The following is a 19,318-nucleotide window of genomic DNA, read 5'->3' on the forward strand; positions in this document are numbered from 1 at the left end:
TTCCTTCCCCTTCCCGAATCTAGGGCACAGGTGACGGCCCTTCCCCTGAGGATCAGGAAACAGACTCAGAAGTTAGGGCCGAGAATTCCCAACTTAAGAACACAGAATCAGCTCTTCAGTCCCCTGAGCTCTGACGAGATCACGTTCGCTGCCATTTATTGAGTTTTTGATGCCCACCAGGCTCTGTTCGCAGCTCTTGCAATCTCACAGCTCTCGTTTTATCGCTCATCACTGAGAAGAGGTTTGTTTCTTCCATGGTCCGAGATCTTTCATCTGCAACTCTAAAAGTCAAAAAGCTCTGGAAACCGTCAGTTTCCCCACTCAGCACCATTTGGTTAGAAATCTGACCTGACCTAACAAGGGACTGTTTTCTGCCTTTTCTTATCCTACTTACCTTTGCGGAGGAAATACATGTTCACTTTCTTTACTTAGAACAGAACAGTTCCTGATCCTGCTTAGAGTATGTAGTAATATACTGTACAAGCGGAAGGGAAACTTGAAATATTCCGACTTCTGGACATGTACTGAGATCTGAGTCTCAGGTTCAATAATGGTCCGTTTTTACCTTGAAGGAAACTGAGTCTCGCTCAAAGTCAGGATTCTCGAGGTTCTGAGTGGAGGCAGCCTCTATGGCATTACAAAAGGCGAAAGGTCATCGCATCGTCTCTCCGGCCATCTCCAGCCTTCAAGGCAGGCGCTCTCGGGAGATGGGGTGCCCCGGGGACTTGCGCAGGGTGAGGAGTATCCTTGGAGGGCGGGGCAAGGGGGCTTCCGGGGCGGCAGCCACCTGGTCCGGCCTCTCCAGCCCCGCCCGCTTGGGTTCCGCGCGGTGATTCACTCCCTCCTTCGCCCTGGGGGCCCCCTTCCCGGCCAGACGTCGGGCACTACAGCTGGGTGTGCAGCGTCCTCGAGCCAGTCTGCACCCCCAAAGGACTCCGGTCCACGCCATGGCCGACTCAGATCGTCTCTCAGCCCCCGGCTGTTGGCTTGCCTGCACCAGCTTCGCGCGCACCCGAAAGGGAATTCTCCTGTTTGCCGAGATTGTGAGCGTCCCGGGGCAGGCTGGTGGGCCCAGGCGGGGTGGGGTGGCCAGAACACGCGGAGCTGTGCGGCCCTGGGCGAGGCGGGCACGCCGCTGAAGGTGCTTGGCCGTGGGACATGGGTGGATGGGTTCCTGACGGAGGCCTGGAATTAGGCGCGGGGCGAGTTGGGGGGAAAGGTGCCCGGGGGTGCCCGGCGCACGGAATGAGGCCAGGCACCAGTGGAGCATGCGGGAGACCAGGTGAGGGGATCTTCGAAAGGGTCCTCTAGCGTTGAGAAGTGGGGCCTCCGGTGGCAGGGTGTGGCGCGGCCTGGGCACTGTCGGGCGGGCTGGCAGCGCGCCCAGGGGCGAGGCATGTTGGGATGCCCCCACCCTCCGCCCCTCCCCCGCCGCGCACTAGTCTCTGTACAAAGGCACCCATGTCTCTCTCTCTCTCTTTTCCCCCCCTTTCTTCCGCGTACTTTTAGGACTTTGCTGGGGGCCCTGGGCCACTTGGAAGCCCGAGTTTCCTTCCCCCCTGAACAGTACCTTTGAGACACTTGTTAAAGGAGTATGGCGTCTTACTCGGAGAGCCCTGCCCTCTGGTGTCATTCCCGGTTCCCGGGGCATTGCGGGGGTGGGGGGGGACGCGTTTGTCCCGCCGAGCTAGTGCTCACAAAACACCTTGCCGCGCGCCACGCCCTACAGCCACCCTGGTCTGCAAAGAGAAAAGGGGAGGAGTTGAAACGCCCAATTTTACCCTTTCCTAGCTGAGCTGGTCATTTGACCTCTTCGTACCTCACTTTTCTCATTTATAAACTAGAGATATGAATAATATTAATATACACAATTAGATTATTGTTATGAACGTGTGAGCGACTATTTGTAAAGTTGTAAGAACAATGCTTGGAATACAGTAAGCATAGATTTTAAATGCTTATCACTTTCCCAGCCCGGGTAGACGTGTACGTTTTTAGACACCCCCTCCCCCTCCTTCAGTCTTTGTAGCTTATCAAGACCTTTCCGGTGTCGCCCCGCTAGATCTTGTGCCTGGTGATCCTGATCTGCTTCAGTGCCTCGGCAGGCGCCCAAGCGTATTCCTCCTTGTCCGTGGTTGAGATGATCCTGGCCGCTGTCTTCTTTGTAATCTACATGTGTGACCTGCACAACAGGATACAGTTCATCAATTGGCCCTGGAGTGTGAGAAAGGGGGTTGATGGTGGGGGGAGGCACCAGGCAACTGGGGTTGTTCAGGGCTTCCTGGGGGGGGGGGTGTTTCACATCCTTCCTCTCGCACTTCACAGGATTTCTTCCGAGCTCTCATTGCGGCGATCCTCTTCCTGATCACTTCCATCGTTGCTCTTGTGGAGAGAGGAAACCACTCCAAAATCATCGCGGGGGTAAAGGCGGGACCCCAAACTAAACATCCAGCGAATTTTGACTAATGGCCACCCTATAGAGCAGGGCAGAACTGCCCCTTATGGGTTTCCCAGACTATAGCTCGTTACTGGAGTAGAAAGTGTCTTATCTTTCTCTAGAGGAGTAGTTGGTGGTATGAACTGTACTTGGGGCTCTGTGGCCTAAAGCTTAACCACTCTGCGCCCAGGGTTCCTGCTGGGAAAGGCACAAAGCGGCTTCAAATCATAGGGAGGAGGGGTTCGCAGATCTAGGGGGGCATTTCTGCTTCTGGAAGAAAACGTGGGGCCCACCGAGTTCGGTGTTTGCTCTCGGGGTCTCAATGTCCTTGCTGCAGACGGGTCTGGCTCAAGCCTGGTTTTCTACTCAGCTCATTCTTAAGATCAGTGTTTGCTGTAAAGGGCTGTCCCTTGACTGACCCAGGGATTTTTGTGCGAAGTACCAACAGGTGGCCCTCCTTTCAAGGCATATATTACCATGTGCTGAAACTGTGTCTCAATACAGTGTGGATGTGGCACCCCTGCATCTGGTGCCCTGGTGGGGCTACCCTGTGTTTCGAGGCACTAGGAGTGGGTGTCTTTTCCTGGTGCTCTCAGGCTTTCTTGCCTGGGGCTTGATTCACTTGCACAGGAAGAGGTGGATACAAGGAAGTTAGAGGTTGAGCAGTCTGACAGGCCTTATCCATCCAGTTATCTTCATTCTTGGCCTCTCCTTTCTCTCCCAGGTGCTGGGCCTAATTGGTATGTGCCTCTTTGGCTATGACGCTTACTTCACCTTCCCTTTTCGGCAGCAAACACATACAGCGGCGCCCACCGGTAAGTGTGTGGTGGCTGCTGAGGAGGCAGAGCAGAGAAAGGGGGTTCCCTAGGGCATGAATGGCAATTCTTTCCCTTACTGGTATTCATGGTTTTGGCCCAAGGCCTGACTTGTCATAGACTTGTCTGTAAAATAGAAATGATCCAGTCAATGCTTTTTCTCTTTTCTCACCCTGCAGACCCCGCAGATGGTCCGGTGTAGGCCAACTGCCCTTAATCCTGGCTGCAAGCTGCAAACCACGGCCTACATTCTTCGCACCCCCACCACACTCCCAACCAACCCCCACCTCCTTCTGAGGTAAAAGTGTCTTTATTGGGAGAATTTGTCTTCCAGGCTGCCAAACAACCCTCTTGGGTGTGGCTACCTTTTTGGGTGTGCCAAGCTCCCTCTTTTCCTTTTACAGTATGGAAAGGCAGACACCTGGGACAATTTTACCTGGAACATGCCCCACTTAAGCCCCCAAATGAGGGCAGCGGGCACCTCAGATTTTATACTTCAAGCCCCAGATTGTGACTCTCTCCAAATAACCTCTTTGGTGTGTGTGTAGGAGGTGTTTCTATGGAGGGATAAATAAATAATAAATTGATAGTTGGACAATATAATGAATCAATTACTCTTTTGATGAAATGTCGATAAATCTCAAGCATGAGGAGAGGGGAAAGCCCCCTCCATCCTGTGTGTGGGGGGAGTGGGGGGAGAAGTGTTCTGAAGCAAGGAGATAAAACCAGGCCTTTTAACAACAAAATATTAAATTATTACTTCAGTAGTATAAACACAACGGAGGGAGGGGACCTACTGAGTCAGGTTGGGGAGTCATATACACCATAGGTTCCAAAATTTCTTTGGCCTACAGCCCCCCCCTTAAAAAAAAGCAAAACAAAACTCAGCACCTCCCTGGGTATTAAAAACGTTTGCCCTGGAGCTCAAGATCCAGGATAAAGTATGGGCATCTGCTTTTGCAGCCCCTTAGATCGTCCAGGGTGGGGCGATATGCACACGCCGAGAAACACTGATCTACTCTGACTCCAAAATGGACACCCAGAACCCACTCCCCACCCCGTGAACTGACTCAACCTCAAGCCACTATGCAGTTCTTGTCTCGGGCCTGGCGAGGAATCCCAGGGCAGCGTGGATCCCCGAGGGGGCGTGGGGGTGATGAATTGGCAGTCTCAGTTGCAGAGTCCTGAGCTGGCACAGGCCTGCACAGGTGCGGGGGTAGAGGGATGCGTTCCCCCAAGAAGAAGCCGTCATCTTCTGAGGACTCAGAACTGGGGCTGGAAGGCGAGCTGGAGCAAGATCCTGAATCTGACCCTGAACCTAAGTCACATTGATGGTGTCTTCTTCTGCTGGGAAGGCGTCGGTGATGGTGATGCTGTCGGCGGTGGCGGTGGCGGCTGGAAGTCCGGGGTGGGGGACTGCGCGGCCTGCGGCGCTGGGCTGGGGGCGCACTCAAGGTCCTCTGTGGGCTTCCCTCAGATACCAGGGGGTCTCGGAAACTGACACGTGGGGCGCTCTGGCGGCCAAAGGCACTGTGTTCTGGGCGCGAGTCTGGCTGGCGAGGAGGCTCAGGGGCACTGCGAAGCCCCAGCTCGGGCATGGAGTGGCGGTGTGGGGTCCCCCGCAGGAAACGAGCAGGCTCCTCAGGACCTGCAGCTGGAAAAAGAGAGGTGTCCCCTGCCTACCCTCCTGCAGGAGGCCTGTGGAAGGATCTTCCCACTTCCTTGTACCCCAGGAACAGGGAGTAAGGGCCAGAGAGGAGCAGGATGGTGGGGGCTTCAGGTAGGAAGTAGGGACATAAATTGGACTGGCACTTGGGGCTGGGTCAGGAGGTCATTTAATGGCCTAGCATAAAGAGGGGTGGGACAGGCACTTTTGTGTTCGAATGAGGATGGGTAGAAGAAAGTGGGGCTCAAGCAGGGACAAGTTGAGGTTGAGGACGAGTTTGGTACAGAGGGGATAGGGATAAGAAACTAGGCTTCACAAAAGGGTGCAGATCGGGCCTGGAAAGCGATGGAGGTGGAACCTTGTCTGAAGTGGAGGAGGCAGGTTAAGGGCCCCAGTGAGTCAAGGGGAAGAGCCAAAGTTGGGGCGGGACTGAGGCTGGGCGCAGCCAGAGGGAGCTCACCAGGCGCTGGCTCTGTACTGGTGCCTTTGGTGGCGGTTTCTGACGTCCCCTCAACAGCAGAGAAAGAGGCTGTGGAGTCCGCGATTGATGAGGAGACCGTGCCTGCGCTCCAGCTGCGGCGGCCAGGCCCCGGAGCAGTGGGCTCAGGCCCCAGGCTGCATGCGCGGGAGCAGAAGATTAGGCCACGGCGGGGCAAGAAGGGGCGGCCCAGCAGGGCCCGTCCACAGCGACTGCAGCAGAAGCAGCGGTCAGAGGCATGCCAGTGCTGGCCCTCGTAAGCCATCTGGCCCTGCTCCAGGCCTGTAGGGCGAGAGGGGAAACACTGAGGCTGAGCCCTCCCTGCCCTGGCACATCAACACCCTCTCCAGAACAGGTCTTTCCCTGGAGGAAGTGAAGAATCGGGGGCAGGATTCCTCATTTTCCTTCTTGTTTCCCTTCTCGTTCCTAGAAAACCCCTCCCAGAAGGCTAGCCCTGTGTGGGGGTTGGCATTAGACATTAACGGTGGCTTCAGGTAGAAGGAAGGACGTGAAGGGGGGCAGGACTTAGAAGGTAGGGGTGGCACTAATGATACCAGGTAGCCTTAGAGGGCAGGGTGTGGCTTATAAGAGCAAAACTTAGCGTAGGCTGATGGCAAGACCTAGCCTTACTGGGTAGGACATGACCCCAAGGCTGTGAATTAGAAGCTACTTTTGTGGTAGACGGAGGAGCCCTTGTAGCATAGCGGGTTCTGTTTGGGGGTGCTAGCTGCAATGTCAGCAGTTCAAACCCCCCAACGCCTTCGAGGGAGAAAGGAGGCTTTCTACTCCTGTGAAGAGTTGAGTCTTGGAAACCTGCAGCGACAGTTCTACTCTGGCCGCTGGGGTTCCCCTGGGTTGGAATCAAAGGGATGACAGTGAACTTGGTTTGGGAGGGGTAGGTGGACTCAGTGTACAGTTCTTGGCCTAATGGAGTACAGAGTGAAGGGTCAAGGCCTATAGAGCTAGACGTAAGAGTACAGGGTACACTGAAAGTGGGGGCTGGAGGACAGGGAACATCCTGATGAGGTAGGGAAATGACCCAGCTATCCACCCATCCCTTTATCCACTTCCATATTTACCCACCGATATGTTCCCCACAGCCATCACAGTACTCCGCGTGGCGGGCCTCGTAGCAGGCGCAGCAGTGGGGTCGACTCTGACGCATGACATAGCGCTGCCCTCCTAAGGATGCTTCACACTCAAAGCAGCAGAAATGACCCATGTGCCAGTGCCGGCCCTCAGCTTCTGTGCACTCAGGGGAGAAGATGATCTGGGGGTGCAGGCCATCTTTGGCTGTCAGAAGGGCTTGACTATGGCTTTGCCCCCTCCACCCCACCCCCGAGCAGGAGGCACGCACCTCATCACAGGCCTGGCAGCGTGGGCGCAGGCGCTCGGCATGGTGACGACCACAGTAGACCTTGCCAGCATGGTAGAAGTAGATGAGGTCCACGAGCAGCTCCCGACACGTGGTACACACGAAGCACTGTGGGTGCCAGCAGGCACCTAGGCCCGCCCGGCTGGCAAATACTGCGATGTCCCCACCTCCAATTTGCTTCCCACACTGTCAAAGGAGAGACACCACTGCGCTCACCAAGGGGGGTTCAATGAGATGGATGGATTCATTGTGATGAGATTTTTTATGTGGCCTCTTTGCTTTGGTTCTTTAGGAAAAAGAGCTTGAGAGATTTCCTCCCTCACCTACCCCAGCCCCCAACTCCCCTGAAAGACCTTTGCCCTGATTTTCTAACCTAGGGGATTTGTTAAAGAGGCCTGGTGGCCTGGCGGTTACATGTTGGCTTGCTAACTGCAAGGACAGCAGTTTGAAACCACCCGACACTCCACGGGAGAAAGACGGGGCTTTGTACGCCTGTGTAGAATTGCAGTCTTGGAAACTCACAGGGGCAGTCCTACCCTGTCCTATAGGGTCACTATGAGTCGGCATTGAGTCGATGGCAGTTTTTGGAGGGCTTGTTAATTTTGTCCAGGCGGATTTACATTTCCTGCTAAGGTGTAAACAACTTGTGGTTTGATGGTTTATTTCGTCTGGTCCTGGGCTGCAGTCTGCCCTGTGATTAGTATGCACCTTGCAGGGATTGGTCAATAAACTATGCAAAAGAACTATCTATGGCCTACCAAGAGGAGATTGGTCAGTTTATGATCCTGGTAGGAGGGCCTTTCCTTGAAACTGACAAAGGGCTTGTGTGTATATGCAGCCACTTGCAGAGGGGTTTATTTCCTAACCTGGAAGTAGGCAGAGCAAGAGGAAAGAAAAACAGAAAGGAGGCAGGGAACCTAAAACAGCGTTAACATGGGGGTCTAGGGCTATAATACTGAAGATAGGAATAGATCTGGGAGGGGACCAGCGGCAGAATAAGTAGTGACAGATGGCAGGAGCCTGTTCTGGAAGGGCTGAGAGCAGTATCCCCTCAGGGCGCTGAGTGGGAGGTCTGTCTGTCTCAGGAGGCTGCAAGGAAGCCTGCACTGCCTCCAGGAGCTGAGAGAGCTGAAGAAATGAGGCTTCGCCCATGTATTTCCTGATCCCGTTGCCGAGTTGCAGCCTGGCACTTCCTTAATCAACCACTTGACTGTAAGGATAACTTGTGAGTTGTGTGTGGTGATGGCAACACATTGAACCACAAGAGACGCAGTGAGTGTTGTGCGAGGGACGGCTGGTGTCAGAAGTGGTAAAAGGTTGGAAGGTGGAGGTATGTCTGACCTCCACCTCATGGGAATCTATTCCGCTTTGGGAGGATCCTGGTCATTATTTCCCTTTGAGTTAGACAGATTCTGACACTACTACTATTAATCACATTTCCCCTCCATCTGCACGTTTTTGTGACTGGCTATGCCATGGGGTCATTTTGAGACATTGTGGGTGATCTTAAAGGTAAGTCCTGTCTAGAGGGCATGTGGGAAACCATAAAGAAAGGCCACACCCAGTGTGCATTTGAGGTGTGGGGGGGCGGGGCATCGAGATTTCTCCAGCCACCAAGACCTTAGTGACAGATCTCATCTAAATGGCAAGGTCAGAGGAAAGATCCCACTCATCAAACGGACCTTGGGGACAAATTCCACCTGAGACTTGTTCTGCCACTGTGTTGGTTCTTAAGGGCGAGTCCCAACTATAGGAGGGCCATAGAGGGAGAGTCCATCCTACATCAATGCCTGAGTTGGGTGAAGAAGCCAGAGAGAAGGTACCACCCAGGAGGACTTCCTTGAAGTTGGACTTGAGCTAACAGTGACAACTGAGGATTACGGCTTCCACCAGAGGGTCCCCGAGAGACCTAACTAGTGTCTAAGGCAGGTCTCCTGTCCTGAGGGCCTGGAGGTGGCCCTCACACCCTGGGGCTTGAAGCAAAGCCACTGCTCACTTGCAGAGGCCCTCCATGGCTCACCTCCTCACAGATGGCTCCAGTGATGGTCACTGGGAAGATTCGCACGGTGCCCCGTCCCAGGTTCTCTCGCTTCCGCTGCTGGCTGAAGGCCCTGAGCGCTTTCTTTTCATCTTCTTCCAGTGCCGTGCAGTACTGTGCCTAGGGGGAGTGAAGAGCGCGCGCGCGCGCCTGTGTCTTCCAGGTTCCTCCTTCTGCTGAATTTCATCCACCCTTAGAAAGTCGACTTCTAGGCTTTTGTTTATTTAGATGGTGCCTCCTGCCTTAAGTGCCCATCCCTTCTTTCTTCTAAGACCCACCTGTGCTTTTGCCAAGGTGTGTCCCTTGCTTGCCCCTGCCTGCCCTGACCGCTCACATCAACTCTCTTCAGATCAGTTCACCAATTCCTCCCGAGACCTCGCCCATCTCTTTCTAGCTGCCCTGCCGTGCTCCTTACAAGGAGCCTTGGTGTGGTAGTGGGTCACGTGTTGGGCTGCTAAGCACAAGGCCAGCTGCTCCACAGGAGAAAGACCAGGCTTTCTACTCCCAGAAAGAGTTCCTTTCAGAAACCTATGGGGGCAGTTCCACCCTGTGGGGAAAATGATAGGGTCTCTTTGAGTCAGAAGCGACTCAATGGTAGTGAGTTTGGTTTCTTTCTTGGCCTTGGTGGCGTAGTTGGTTACATGCTGCGTTCCTAACCCCAAGGTTAGTTTGACACGACCAGCTGCTCTAAGGAGAAAGATGAAGCTTTCAGCTCTGGCAAACTTTTGTAGCCTTGGAAACCCAAGGGGGCAACTCTACTCTGCCCTCTAGGGCTGCTATGAGCCAGAATGGACTCAACCGCAGTGAGTTGGACTGTTTGTCTTCTCACCTCACTGTCGTGTGGTGGAAGCTGGTGCAGCAATTGCTTGATCCTGTATTTCTCTCCAGAGCTGTTCACGTAGGGGACCTTATCTTCTGGGAGGCAGCTGAAAAACTGGTAGACCTGGGCAGGCATTGGGAAAAGGGGACGCAATTGAAACCAGGAGTGAGCCGACATGCAATGGATGGGGGCTTCCTAGGACTCTGAGAGAAAGTCAGCAGAAAGGAATTTCTACTCCCTCCCTCCCCTTCCAACACGCTGGATCATTTCTGTCAGATGGCAAATATATCCAGCGCTCTCGTGCCTTGTCTCTACTTCTCCCTCCAGCTGCCGCACCAGCTTCCTCCTCTTTACAGCAAAACTCTTCAAAGGAGTTGCCTGCGCTTGCTGTCTCTATTTTCTCGCCTCACCTCTCTCCCTCTCTCAGCATCAATGAAGGAAGTTCTGTTTGTAAGAATTTTAAAAATACATAGTTTTGGAAGTCCATTTGACACAATCTCTTCAGTCTTTCTCTTTTGACGGGAGGGATTTTCACCGCGCAACTCAATTTGAGCACACGCTGGATGGGAAGTTGGCAGCTGGACCTACACTTAATCAACAAAGCACACTAGTTAGAGTTCAGGTTTGAACTGCCTGCTCCCAAATCCTCTCCAAAAAGCACTCTTTAGGGAAGACTGTTTGAAAAGCAACGTGGTTCCATGTATTCTTCCATCCAAATCTATGCTTAATGACTGTGTTCAATGGGATCCCCAGGATCATGCCGACCTGCCCCTTGAGAGCACTATTTTCAGCGAAGTGCAATTTTGTTTTTTTCCCCCCAGCTAATTAAGCTATGTTATATGAAAACTCCATTGAATCTACTGTAGGATTTTTTGAGGACATTACTACCCACCTACATCTCTTAGTCAATGAAGCCCACACAAGGAAATTTGTTCTAAGTTCCAAGAGTCCTATTCTCTCTTGACCACTCCCTTCAGACTGCTACCCCTTCTGCATCCGTCGAAGGCACCGATGACGCCCACACTTAAAATCATTGTTCAATTGGGGCAGGGAATGTATGGATGTGCTTTATACAATTGATGTATGTATATGTATGGATTGTGGTAAGAGTTGTTGGAGTCCCTAATAAAATGTAAAAGAAGAAAAGAGAAAAAAATGATTAGGGCAAAGACTGTACAGATGTGCTTTATACAATTGATGTATGTATATGTATGAACTGTGAAAAGAATTGTATCAGCCCCAATAAATTGTTAAAAAAAAAATCATTGTTCAAGTCTTGGTCCTCATCCCACTTGCCCTGGACACACTGGCCACTCCCTCTTTCTGGAAACACGGTCTCCCCTTGGCTCTCAGGACATGCTTCTGGTTCTTCTTTTACCATGTTGGTGGCCCTTTCATGGTCTCTCTTGCCTTCCTCTTCAACTAGCTGACCTCTCAATGTGAGAGGGTCTTTGGGCTCAGGTTTTGGTCATCTCTTTGCCTCTATCTACATTTATTCCCTTGGGAATCACATTTAATCTCACGGGTGTAAGTAATAGTATTGGGCTTTCACTGCCTCCTAGTCAATTCTGACCCATGGCGACCCGGTTGCGAATGGCTCCCGAGTACATATCTCCAGCCCTGCACTCTCCCTGAGTACCAGTCAAAGCACCACTTAGATGTGTAGCAGGCATCTTAAACTCAAGATGCCTGGAATGAAACTTAGGATATCATCCCTCTAACGTGCCCCTGCTTTGGCTTTCTCCATATCAGTTACTGGCAACTCCATCCTGGGGGTCATCGTTGACCTCTCTCCTTCCCATAATCAAATCCTCTATCTCTACTTTGAAACTATTTCCAGAATCGAACTACTTCTCATTATTTCCATTGCCAGAACCATCATCAATTACCTGGATCATCCGAATAGCCTCCTCACCAGTCCCCCTACTTCCACTGTTGCCCCTATAGTCTGTCCTACACCCAGCTTCCAGAGATCCGGTTATATCATAAGACAGATTACATGGCTCCTCAGCTCAGAAGCCTCTTGTAGCTCTCCTCTCATTCAGAGTAAAAGCCAAAGGCCTCTCTGCAGCCCCTGTCACCTCTCGGACCTTACATGCAACCACTCTTCCCCTCTCCCTCTCCCTGTTCCAGTCTTCTAGGTCTCTTCATGGTTCCTCTACATGCTAAGCACACTCCCATCTTGCACTGGCGATTCCATTTACTCAGCTAGCTCTTACCCCAGATACCTCCATGGTTCGCTTCTTTACCACCTTCGGGGAAGCTCAGATGTCAACTTCTCAGAAAGGGCCACCTTGGCATCCTCTTTAAAATACAAGTCTCTTCCATGCCACCACCCCACCTTTGCATCACCTGACATACATTTACAGATTTTCTTATTGGACTGCTGTTCCTTTCTGGCATCTAACCTCTCAGCAGGCAGATATGTTTGGGGGTGGGGTGCTGCTCACGGCTGTGTCCTCAGCGTCTAGAACAGTGTGTGACACACAGCCAACATGCAATAAATACTTGCTGAATGAAGGCACCAATGGAGATGAGGTGAACAAAGTGCTGGGGTAACGTTGGAGGTAAGCAGAACAGGAATGTGGTGAACAGGTCCTGAGGAACTGGTCTGGGGCTCTCTTAGGGTCCCCAGCAAAATATGGGAGTTGGACACCTCTAGATCACCGAAAAATCAGAAGAACACCTACAGTCTAGCTGTATTCCCTGGGACACCCCCCACCCCAACAGCATAGCACATTTCCATCTGAGTAGGCGTGGGCATGTGAGTGCACCAACCCACTAGAGAAACTAGAGGGAGTAGCCCAGCCTCTGGTCACCTGCTCAGGCTTGAGTCCTGGGGGCACCCATGCATACTCCTCAGAGGCACAGCCCGAGTCGTCGTCGGAGATGGAGTGGCGCTGGAAGTCTGAGATTAGCCGACACATGATGCGCTCCAGGTCCACAGGCACCGCGTGCACTGCATGCTCCTCCCGGGGGCATTTGCAGTGCTGGCAGATCTTTCTAAGGGGTTTTGGATGGGGGGTCAATTACTAACTGGGTTGTCCCCTGGATCCTTCGGCAGCCCAAGGAAGTCCAGCAACTGAAGGCCAGGGATGGGTAGAGGGTTATCATTCACGGGATTGGAGAGGGGAGCGGTCTCGGGGAAAGGCCTGTGAGCTGGGATCTTGGCTGGCTGTGAGTCTGGTGGAGAACTTTCCCTAGGGTTGGGCTCTATTCTGTGATGAGGCTCTGAATTTATAGGCAGAGCTCAGGGTTTGTTGACAGCCCTCAGATAGGGGGTGTTGAGCCCTCTGAGTGTGGGATTCTGATAGGACCTTAAGACACTGGGTCTGGGAAAAGAGTTCTGATCTTACAGGGGAGAGGGTTGGAGGTGGGAGGATCTCCTTAGTGGTGGGATGCTACCCGGTTTGGGTGTGAGTAGTGGGTGTGACTCACCTAGAAGCTGGACTCCTGGGAAATGAGTCAGGGGCGGGGCTCTGAATTTGAGCCTGAGGCTCTTTCCCAGACAGTAGGCGTGGCCTAAGCCTTGGAGGGTTGGGGAGGGGGCGGAGCTCTGAATAAGATGGATGGAGCCTTCGGTGGGGGTGGGTCGCCTACCTCCAACCATGCAGCAGGAAGCCAGGGCACTGCTCCCGGCAGGCATTGCAGGGCTGGCCACGGTCTGGGTCCTCTGCTTCTGGAGGCTGTAGTGGGCGGGCAGGAGATACGTGGGATCCAAAGGACAGAGAGGGGGAAGTCAAGGCCCGCCTCTCTCTACTTCAGAACCATAACCACACGCTAGGGCCTGTTCCATCAGGGCAGAGCTGGGCAGGCTGGGACAGCTCTGGGAGAGTGGAGGAGGGGGACATGCAGCTGAGTCCATCTCCCTATATGCCCATTGCTCAGTGAACTCCCCTTCTCAGATGGACCGGGGACCCTCTTCCCTCAATCCCTGCAGACCTTAAATACCTCCCCAAGAACCCCAAGTATTCTCCCCAACAAAGGACAGAGTCCTTAACTAAACGCCCCCAGCCAAGGTTCATTTGTAGCCCCCTCCCCATCCATGAGGCCAGCATCATCCAATTTCCACAATTTACAGGAGTTTGGCACCCCACTCTTTCTGGGGGTTCACCCCACATAAGTCATCTCCCCCCCTCAGGAGCTCAGGGACCCCAATGACTTAGACCAATGTATCCTCTTTGACTTTCACAATGTATCCTCTTATACCCAAGAATTACTTCCATTCAGAAGCCCCCACCCCTGCTCGCCTTCCTCAGGTCCTAGACTATTCACTGCTTCACCGGACCACCAAAACGAGAGGTCACTGGCCCCAGCACAGGATCGCCTCCAAAGGAAGAGACCTTCTCCTATGTAGGAAGTCAAAAGCTCCCTGTTTATCTGGAGGGTGGGGGTCGGGGATAAGTTAAAGACATTTCTCCCCTCCAAATTCCAGTTTCTAAACCTTCATTGGGTAACTCAAAAGGTAGGACCCCACTTCTTTATGTACCTCCAAGGGAACAGGGTCCCCCTTCCTTCAGAAGTTCGGGAGGTCTCTGTACAATGGAGGACCCCAAGACCCAGTCTTTTGACCTCCAGAATCCCCTCCCATAATCCACCATGTTTCAAGGGTTCTGGTAAAGGTAGGTGGAGAGGGGATTACAGAGCTGGAGCCACCCGATCTAGAAATTCCTCTATCCACACACCTCCAGCAGCCCAGAGCCACCGCCCACCCTCTCCATGCCCCCACCCCCACCCCCGTCTGGGAACCTTGGGACTGGGGGGATTCTACTGACTCACCGGTGGAGTACCTCCCTATCCCTATCCCCTGCCCCGGGCCTCAGTTTACCCCTAGCCCCCATCACTGCCCTGAGTCCCGCTCACCGCGCGCCCAGAGCGCCGCCTCCGGGACCCACGCGCGAACATGGCGCGCCCGGGCAGGGTCAAGCCGGACCAGGTCAGACTAATGGAATCCTTGCGTCCTACAGGCCACCGTGCGTCCGGTCGGGCAGCTTGGTTCCGTAAACTTGACACCGGTTGGGGAGGAGCGCGGCTTGCAGAGCCCGCCCCCAGGCCGGTAGTCTCTCCCTGCGCGCCTCCCCGGACAAGGCGCCCCCTGCCTCAAGGTGAGAAGCACACAGCCCTGGAGTGCCCTACCTGAAAGCCCACTGCCCTCCCGCCCCCTGCTGGGCCCGGCATCAGAAGACAAAGCCCCCCAGATCGCCATGTGCCAGGGGGCTTCTCACCGGGCATTCTAGGGATTGAGAGCTCGGTGGAGCGCGTGTGGACGGCGGGGTGGGGTGGGAGGCGGTGTCCTGACAGGAAGGGGTGGGGCGCTAGGGGGACGTGGATGGACACTTCGCGAGGACTTATTTAGAATGTTTATTTGGGGGATTTGGGCAATAGGTTAAAGGCACCTCCTGGCCTTCTCTCCCCTGGTGATGTCCCGGGGGTTTTCCGGACTCTCCGTCTCATGAATGTGAATGTTGCAAGAATGAGCCCCAAGCCCCACTGGTGCTTCCTCGACCCTATCAGTAAACTAGGTTTAACGTAGCCACTCCCATTCACCTATTGGGAGGCTGATTTGAGATTGCCGGGAAGGATCGAAAGTCATTGACTGAGCTCCCAGCCTCCGCCCCTTCACCACCCACCCTTTCCCTATCAATCTCGCCCCCCCCCCCTAAATCCTGAGGTCTTAGTCTTCTCTTCACCGCCCACACTTCTCTCTCTCCAATATCTTGTTCCTTAAATCCTGGAGCTGGTAGTCTTTCTTCCCTGCTTTGCAATGCCTCAGGGCTGGGAGGAGGGATGCCGCGCTAAGAACCCGGGCGCCGGCAGGGGTCTCTAATTAGGCCTGGCGGCGGCAGGGCAAAGGCACCAGTCAGCTGCACCTTTCATCCCAGGCGCCGGCGGATCACCTCCCTTCCTCATTACACCGACCGCGTCACTTCCCGCCTCTTCTGGCCCCAGGGAGCAGCTAGGAGTGTGTCAGGAATGAATTACTTAACAATTGACTCGCTCTTGGTCCCACTTCCAGGACTGGTCTGACTACCTGCTTGTCTACCCAGTTGGAGTTGCTGCAATAACATTGGGAGGTAGTCAGGTCTAAAGAATACGGAGGAGGAAGGTGAGGTGTCTTTGTGAAGTGTGGGGGTCCCTTTCGAACCTCCTGGGGATTTGTGGGGAAGAGGGTTGGAAAAAGAACCAAGCCCTTGAAAGACCGGATTCACAGGCTAGGTGTGGGGGCTGTGGAGGCCACTCTACCTTTGATTTGAGATGGGTAGTCAGGCTTGGCAGATCCTTGACTGAATACTCTAGGAGGAGCTTAAAACAGTGAGGAAATTGAAAAGGTGTCCCACATGTCAGAGGCAGAACCGCCCCTCACCTCCTCTTCCCCATCACTTCTCTTGTTCCCCTCAAAAAGGACACATTGAGACGTCAGAGCGGGGCTGACTGGGTGGTTGAGTTTATTCAGGGGAGGAGAATTAATCATATTTGTTCTTTCTTGGGGAGGGGGGTCTTCAAACAATACCTAAGGGGGTTAGGGGGGAGTGGGGGCTGTCTGGAGAAGAGGGGGAGGGCCACAGCCAGACAAAATGGCAACGCACGATCACAGGCACTACCGACATCACAGAACAGCAGAGGGTGCAGGATGGGGCTCCAGACCGGGCTTCCAACCACCCCAGGGGTGGGATGGGAGGGAAGAGATTGGGGAGGGAGGAAGGGACAGGGGTTGGTGGGCCCCACAGACCTGTTGGCTCTGTCCTCTGATATCCTAGTTGTCCTGGCACGAAGATGGTTAAGGATGTAGGGGTGCTTCTTTCTAGACTCTACCCCTCATCCTCCAACCCATACCCGACAGCCCTTCTTAGGCTACTCCTGTTTGCAGACTTGCCCAGGGGATTACCCTCTAGTCTTGACTAGGGGCATCCCTTCTGCCCACACCCCACAAAACACAACCTGCACCCCGAACAAGCACTCTTTCTCCTACTGCGCAAGCCCACTGGCTTTTCGTTGCCCTATTGGGAGGTAGTGGGGTGTCTGCCCCTTCTGAAATGAACATCGTTGCCCCGCTCTAAGCCTCTGTTCATCTAGGCCATGGTCATGGCCTCACCCCAAGTGTGTGGCCCCATCCTGAAATCAACTTGTCTTTTTCAAGATCTGCATTCTTTAGAACCAAGCTCAGTCTGCTGTAGGTTTCAAGGCACACTCCTTCCATAGACTCTGGTCTGAATCTAAGCCCTCTCTATTCTGGAGCTTCACTTCCTGCTGGTTCAAGCTCCACTTCCTGTAGAATAATTCTGACTTCTTCCAAACCAGGCTCCCATCTTCCATGTCTCACCCTTTCCATAGAACCAGGTCCTACTCCAAGGCCCCATCCCTACTCAAACTATGCTTTCAGCTTCTTTCCAAGCTCTGGAACCCAAATGTCCTGCTCATTAGTCCACTCCCTTCCAGAGCTTCCTTTAAGACTACCCTTGGGTCCCAAGCTGTCCTTGACACCCCAAGCCCCCTCCCAGTCTCTGCCTTTCTCCCACAATGAGGATTGAAATTTCCCCTAATGGCCCCTGTTCAGGCATTGCTGGAAAACCAAGGCCAGATATGGGAGAAGGGGAGGGAGAAAGAGGAGAGAGTCTGAAGTCACACCCACCCTCTCCACACAGCTAAGGTCTGTCCCCTTCCAGAGCCCTCCAACCTCAGGGGACAGGGCTGGGGAGCAGAGAGGGGTTGAGGGATGCAGGGGAAGGGTCAGTATTGAGAGGGGCCTACTCAAGGCCAGGCCCCTAATGCATGGGGAGAAGAGGAGTGAGGGCAGGCCTCAGACAGAGATATATGTATACACACACACACACACATATATATATATGTATGTATACATATATATATATAAACAGCAAAGACAAGGTCTCCTAATTTGAGGGGTGGAGACCTGGGGGTGGGATAGGGAGGGGAGCAGGCCTTCTCCTGGGCTCTTGCCCACCCATAGGGTCCTCCTGGGCTGTACCGACCTGTGGAGACAAAAGAAACAGAAAGGAGAGGGGGCCCAGACACTGGTGGCGCCGTTAGGGAGGGGTAAGGCCGCTCAGCCTTCATCCAGGCATTACTTTCTCCGGGACATGCCTGATCTTCCTTCCTTCTCCCTTTACTCCTATCCCTGGATTTGGCTTCATCCCAGCTCCCCCTACTGGGAAGACATCCCTGATTGTGTCCTCAATGGTCACGGAAGGTCTCACTAAGGAAGTGAGACTTGAACCAAGCCTTAAGCCCCCCAGGTGGATGGGGGGTGGGGGTGGGATGGAGAGAGCATTCCAGGCGGGGGGAATGCACAAGTCCAAGGGCAAGCCTGTGTTGTGTCGAATGTATTTGAAGAACGGCAAGGAGGCCAGTGGGCCTGAAGTAGAATGAGAGAGGGGGAGAGTAATATGAAGTGAGGTCAGGGAGGTAGGTAATGGGATCATATGGGACCTTTGGACCAGGTTATGAAGATTTTGCTTTTGTCTCTGAACGACATGTGAATAATAATGGGAGGGTTGGGGGCATGTTATCTTGCGTCTGTAATTTACTCAAGAAATGTGCTCTAGGTGAGTGCTCAGCATGAATAAGGCATGGCCCCCCTCCTAGTCAAGAGGGGGAGACCCACAGTTGAGCTGTCGAGTCTATTTGGACTTCCTGCCACTGAGTCAATTCTGACTCACAGCCACCTATAGGGCAGCCTAGAACTGTCCCTGTGTGTTTCCGAGACTGTAAATCTTTATAGGAGTAGAAAGTCTCATCTTTCTCCCATGAAGGTGGTTTTGAACTGCTGACCTTACAGTTAGCAGCTCAACTCATAACTCACTACACCATAAGGGCTTCATTTAGGGGTTCTGAGGTTGTAAATCTTTACAGAAGAAAGCCTTGTTCCTCCACCCCCACCCAGCAGCTACTAGTGGGTTTGAACTGCTAGCCTGGCGGTTATGGCCCAGTGCTTATCAGGGAGACAGCCAATATATCAAACTAGTAATTGAAATGGCGATAAAGAAAAGCACAGCATACTATGAGAGAGATAACGAGGAGGCAAAACCTCTAAGTGACCAAAAGGATGAGAATGTGCTAGTCAGATAAGATTATCTGTTGTATGGGTGTCAAACTCCAGGCAAAGAAGGAGGCAAGTACAAGCCACTGAAAGCTAACATGTGTATTGTGCTTGGGGAACCAAGAGGTGGCCAGTGTGGTTGGAGCAGAGTGAGAGAGGGTCGAGGGTGGCAGGATGTGGGGTCAGAAAAGTAACCACAATGAGGTCTTTGGCTTTTAAGGTGAGAGAGATGGAAGCTATGGCAGGTTTCTGAGCAAAGGAGGTTCTGATTGAGGACTTCACAGAATCTCGTTGGCACTGTGTATAGAGCAGAATGTCCGTGGATGAGGTGTGTGTGTGTGTAGATCTCTGGGAGACAGGGGAGGAATATGCATACATTTTGAAGGCAGAGCCAATAGGATTTATTTTGCTGAGTTCGAGGCTAAATGCCTAATAAACTCTTCCCTGCCCTTTCCACCCTGGCCAACCTGGTGCCAGAAACGACCCCTGCCACAAGGTGCCCCCTTCACCCTCTCTCTGTCAAAAACAACATCTCTTCTTCCCACCTTCTCCCCTCACTTGGAAACCTCACTTCTCTTTAATTGTTACCCCATAGGGCTTTTCAAGGCTGTGACCTTTCGGGGGAAGACTGCCA

The 19,318-nt window shown here is 53.2% G+C and overlaps 2 protein-coding genes across 2 annotated transcripts; one reads left to right on the plus strand and one right to left on the minus strand.

The window, feature by feature from the left end:
• Positions 1-827: 827 nt before the first annotated feature.
• Positions 828-3,855, plus strand: PLP2 (proteolipid protein 2). Its single transcript, XM_075538261.1, has 5 exons — positions 828-1,043; positions 2,063-2,221; positions 2,326-2,421; positions 3,162-3,252; positions 3,432-3,855. Exons 1-5 carry the CDS (start codon positions 948-950, stop codon positions 3,452-3,454), a joined length of 465 nt encoding a protein of 154 aa, XP_075394376.1. The 5' UTR covers positions 828-947; the 3' UTR covers positions 3,455-3,855.
• On the minus strand, positions 3,643-14,643 carry PRICKLE3 (prickle planar cell polarity protein 3). The gene is made up of 9 exons (XM_075538260.1): positions 14,493-14,643; positions 13,230-13,315; positions 12,449-12,632; positions 9,639-9,752; positions 8,792-8,929; positions 6,754-6,957; positions 6,480-6,666; positions 5,379-5,678; positions 3,643-4,906 (listed from the first exon to the last, which is right to left on the minus strand). Exons 1-9 carry the CDS (start codon positions 14,532-14,534, stop codon positions 4,329-4,331), a joined length of 1,833 nt encoding a protein of 610 aa, XP_075394375.1. The 5' UTR covers positions 14,535-14,643; the 3' UTR covers positions 3,643-4,328.
• Positions 14,644-19,318: the final 4,675 nt, after the last annotated feature.

This window comes from Tenrec ecaudatus, chromosome X (assembly GCF_050624435.1).
Source record: "Tenrec ecaudatus isolate mTenEca1 chromosome X, mTenEca1.hap1, whole genome shotgun sequence".
Lineage (NCBI taxonomy): Eukaryota > Metazoa > Chordata > Mammalia > Afrosoricida > Tenrecidae > Tenrec > Tenrec ecaudatus.

Coding starts and splice junctions, on each gene's coding strand:
- PRICKLE3 (XM_075538260.1), bottom strand. CDS start 14,534: ATGTTCGCGCGTGGGTCCCGGAGGCGGCGCTCTGGGCGCGCG. Junction 9,753..12,448: donor CAGGACTCAAGCCTGAGCAG/GTGACCAGAGGC, acceptor ATGCCTGCCCAG/GTCTACCAGTTTTTCAGCTG. Junction 5,679..6,479: donor TGGCTGTGGGGAACATATCG/GTGGGTAAATAT, acceptor CTCGCCCTACAG/GCCTGGAGCAGGGCCAGATG.
- PLP2 (XM_075538261.1), top strand. CDS start 948: ATGGCCGACTCAGATCGTCTCTCAGCCCCCGGCTGTTGGCTTGCCTGC. Junction 1,044..2,062: donor TTCTCCTGTTTGCCGAGATT/GTGAGCGTCCCG, acceptor TCGCCCCGCTAG/ATCTTGTGCCTGGTGATCCT. Junction 2,222..2,325: donor TCATCAATTGGCCCTGGAGT/GTGAGAAAGGGG, acceptor CGCACTTCACAG/GATTTCTTCCGAGCTCTCAT.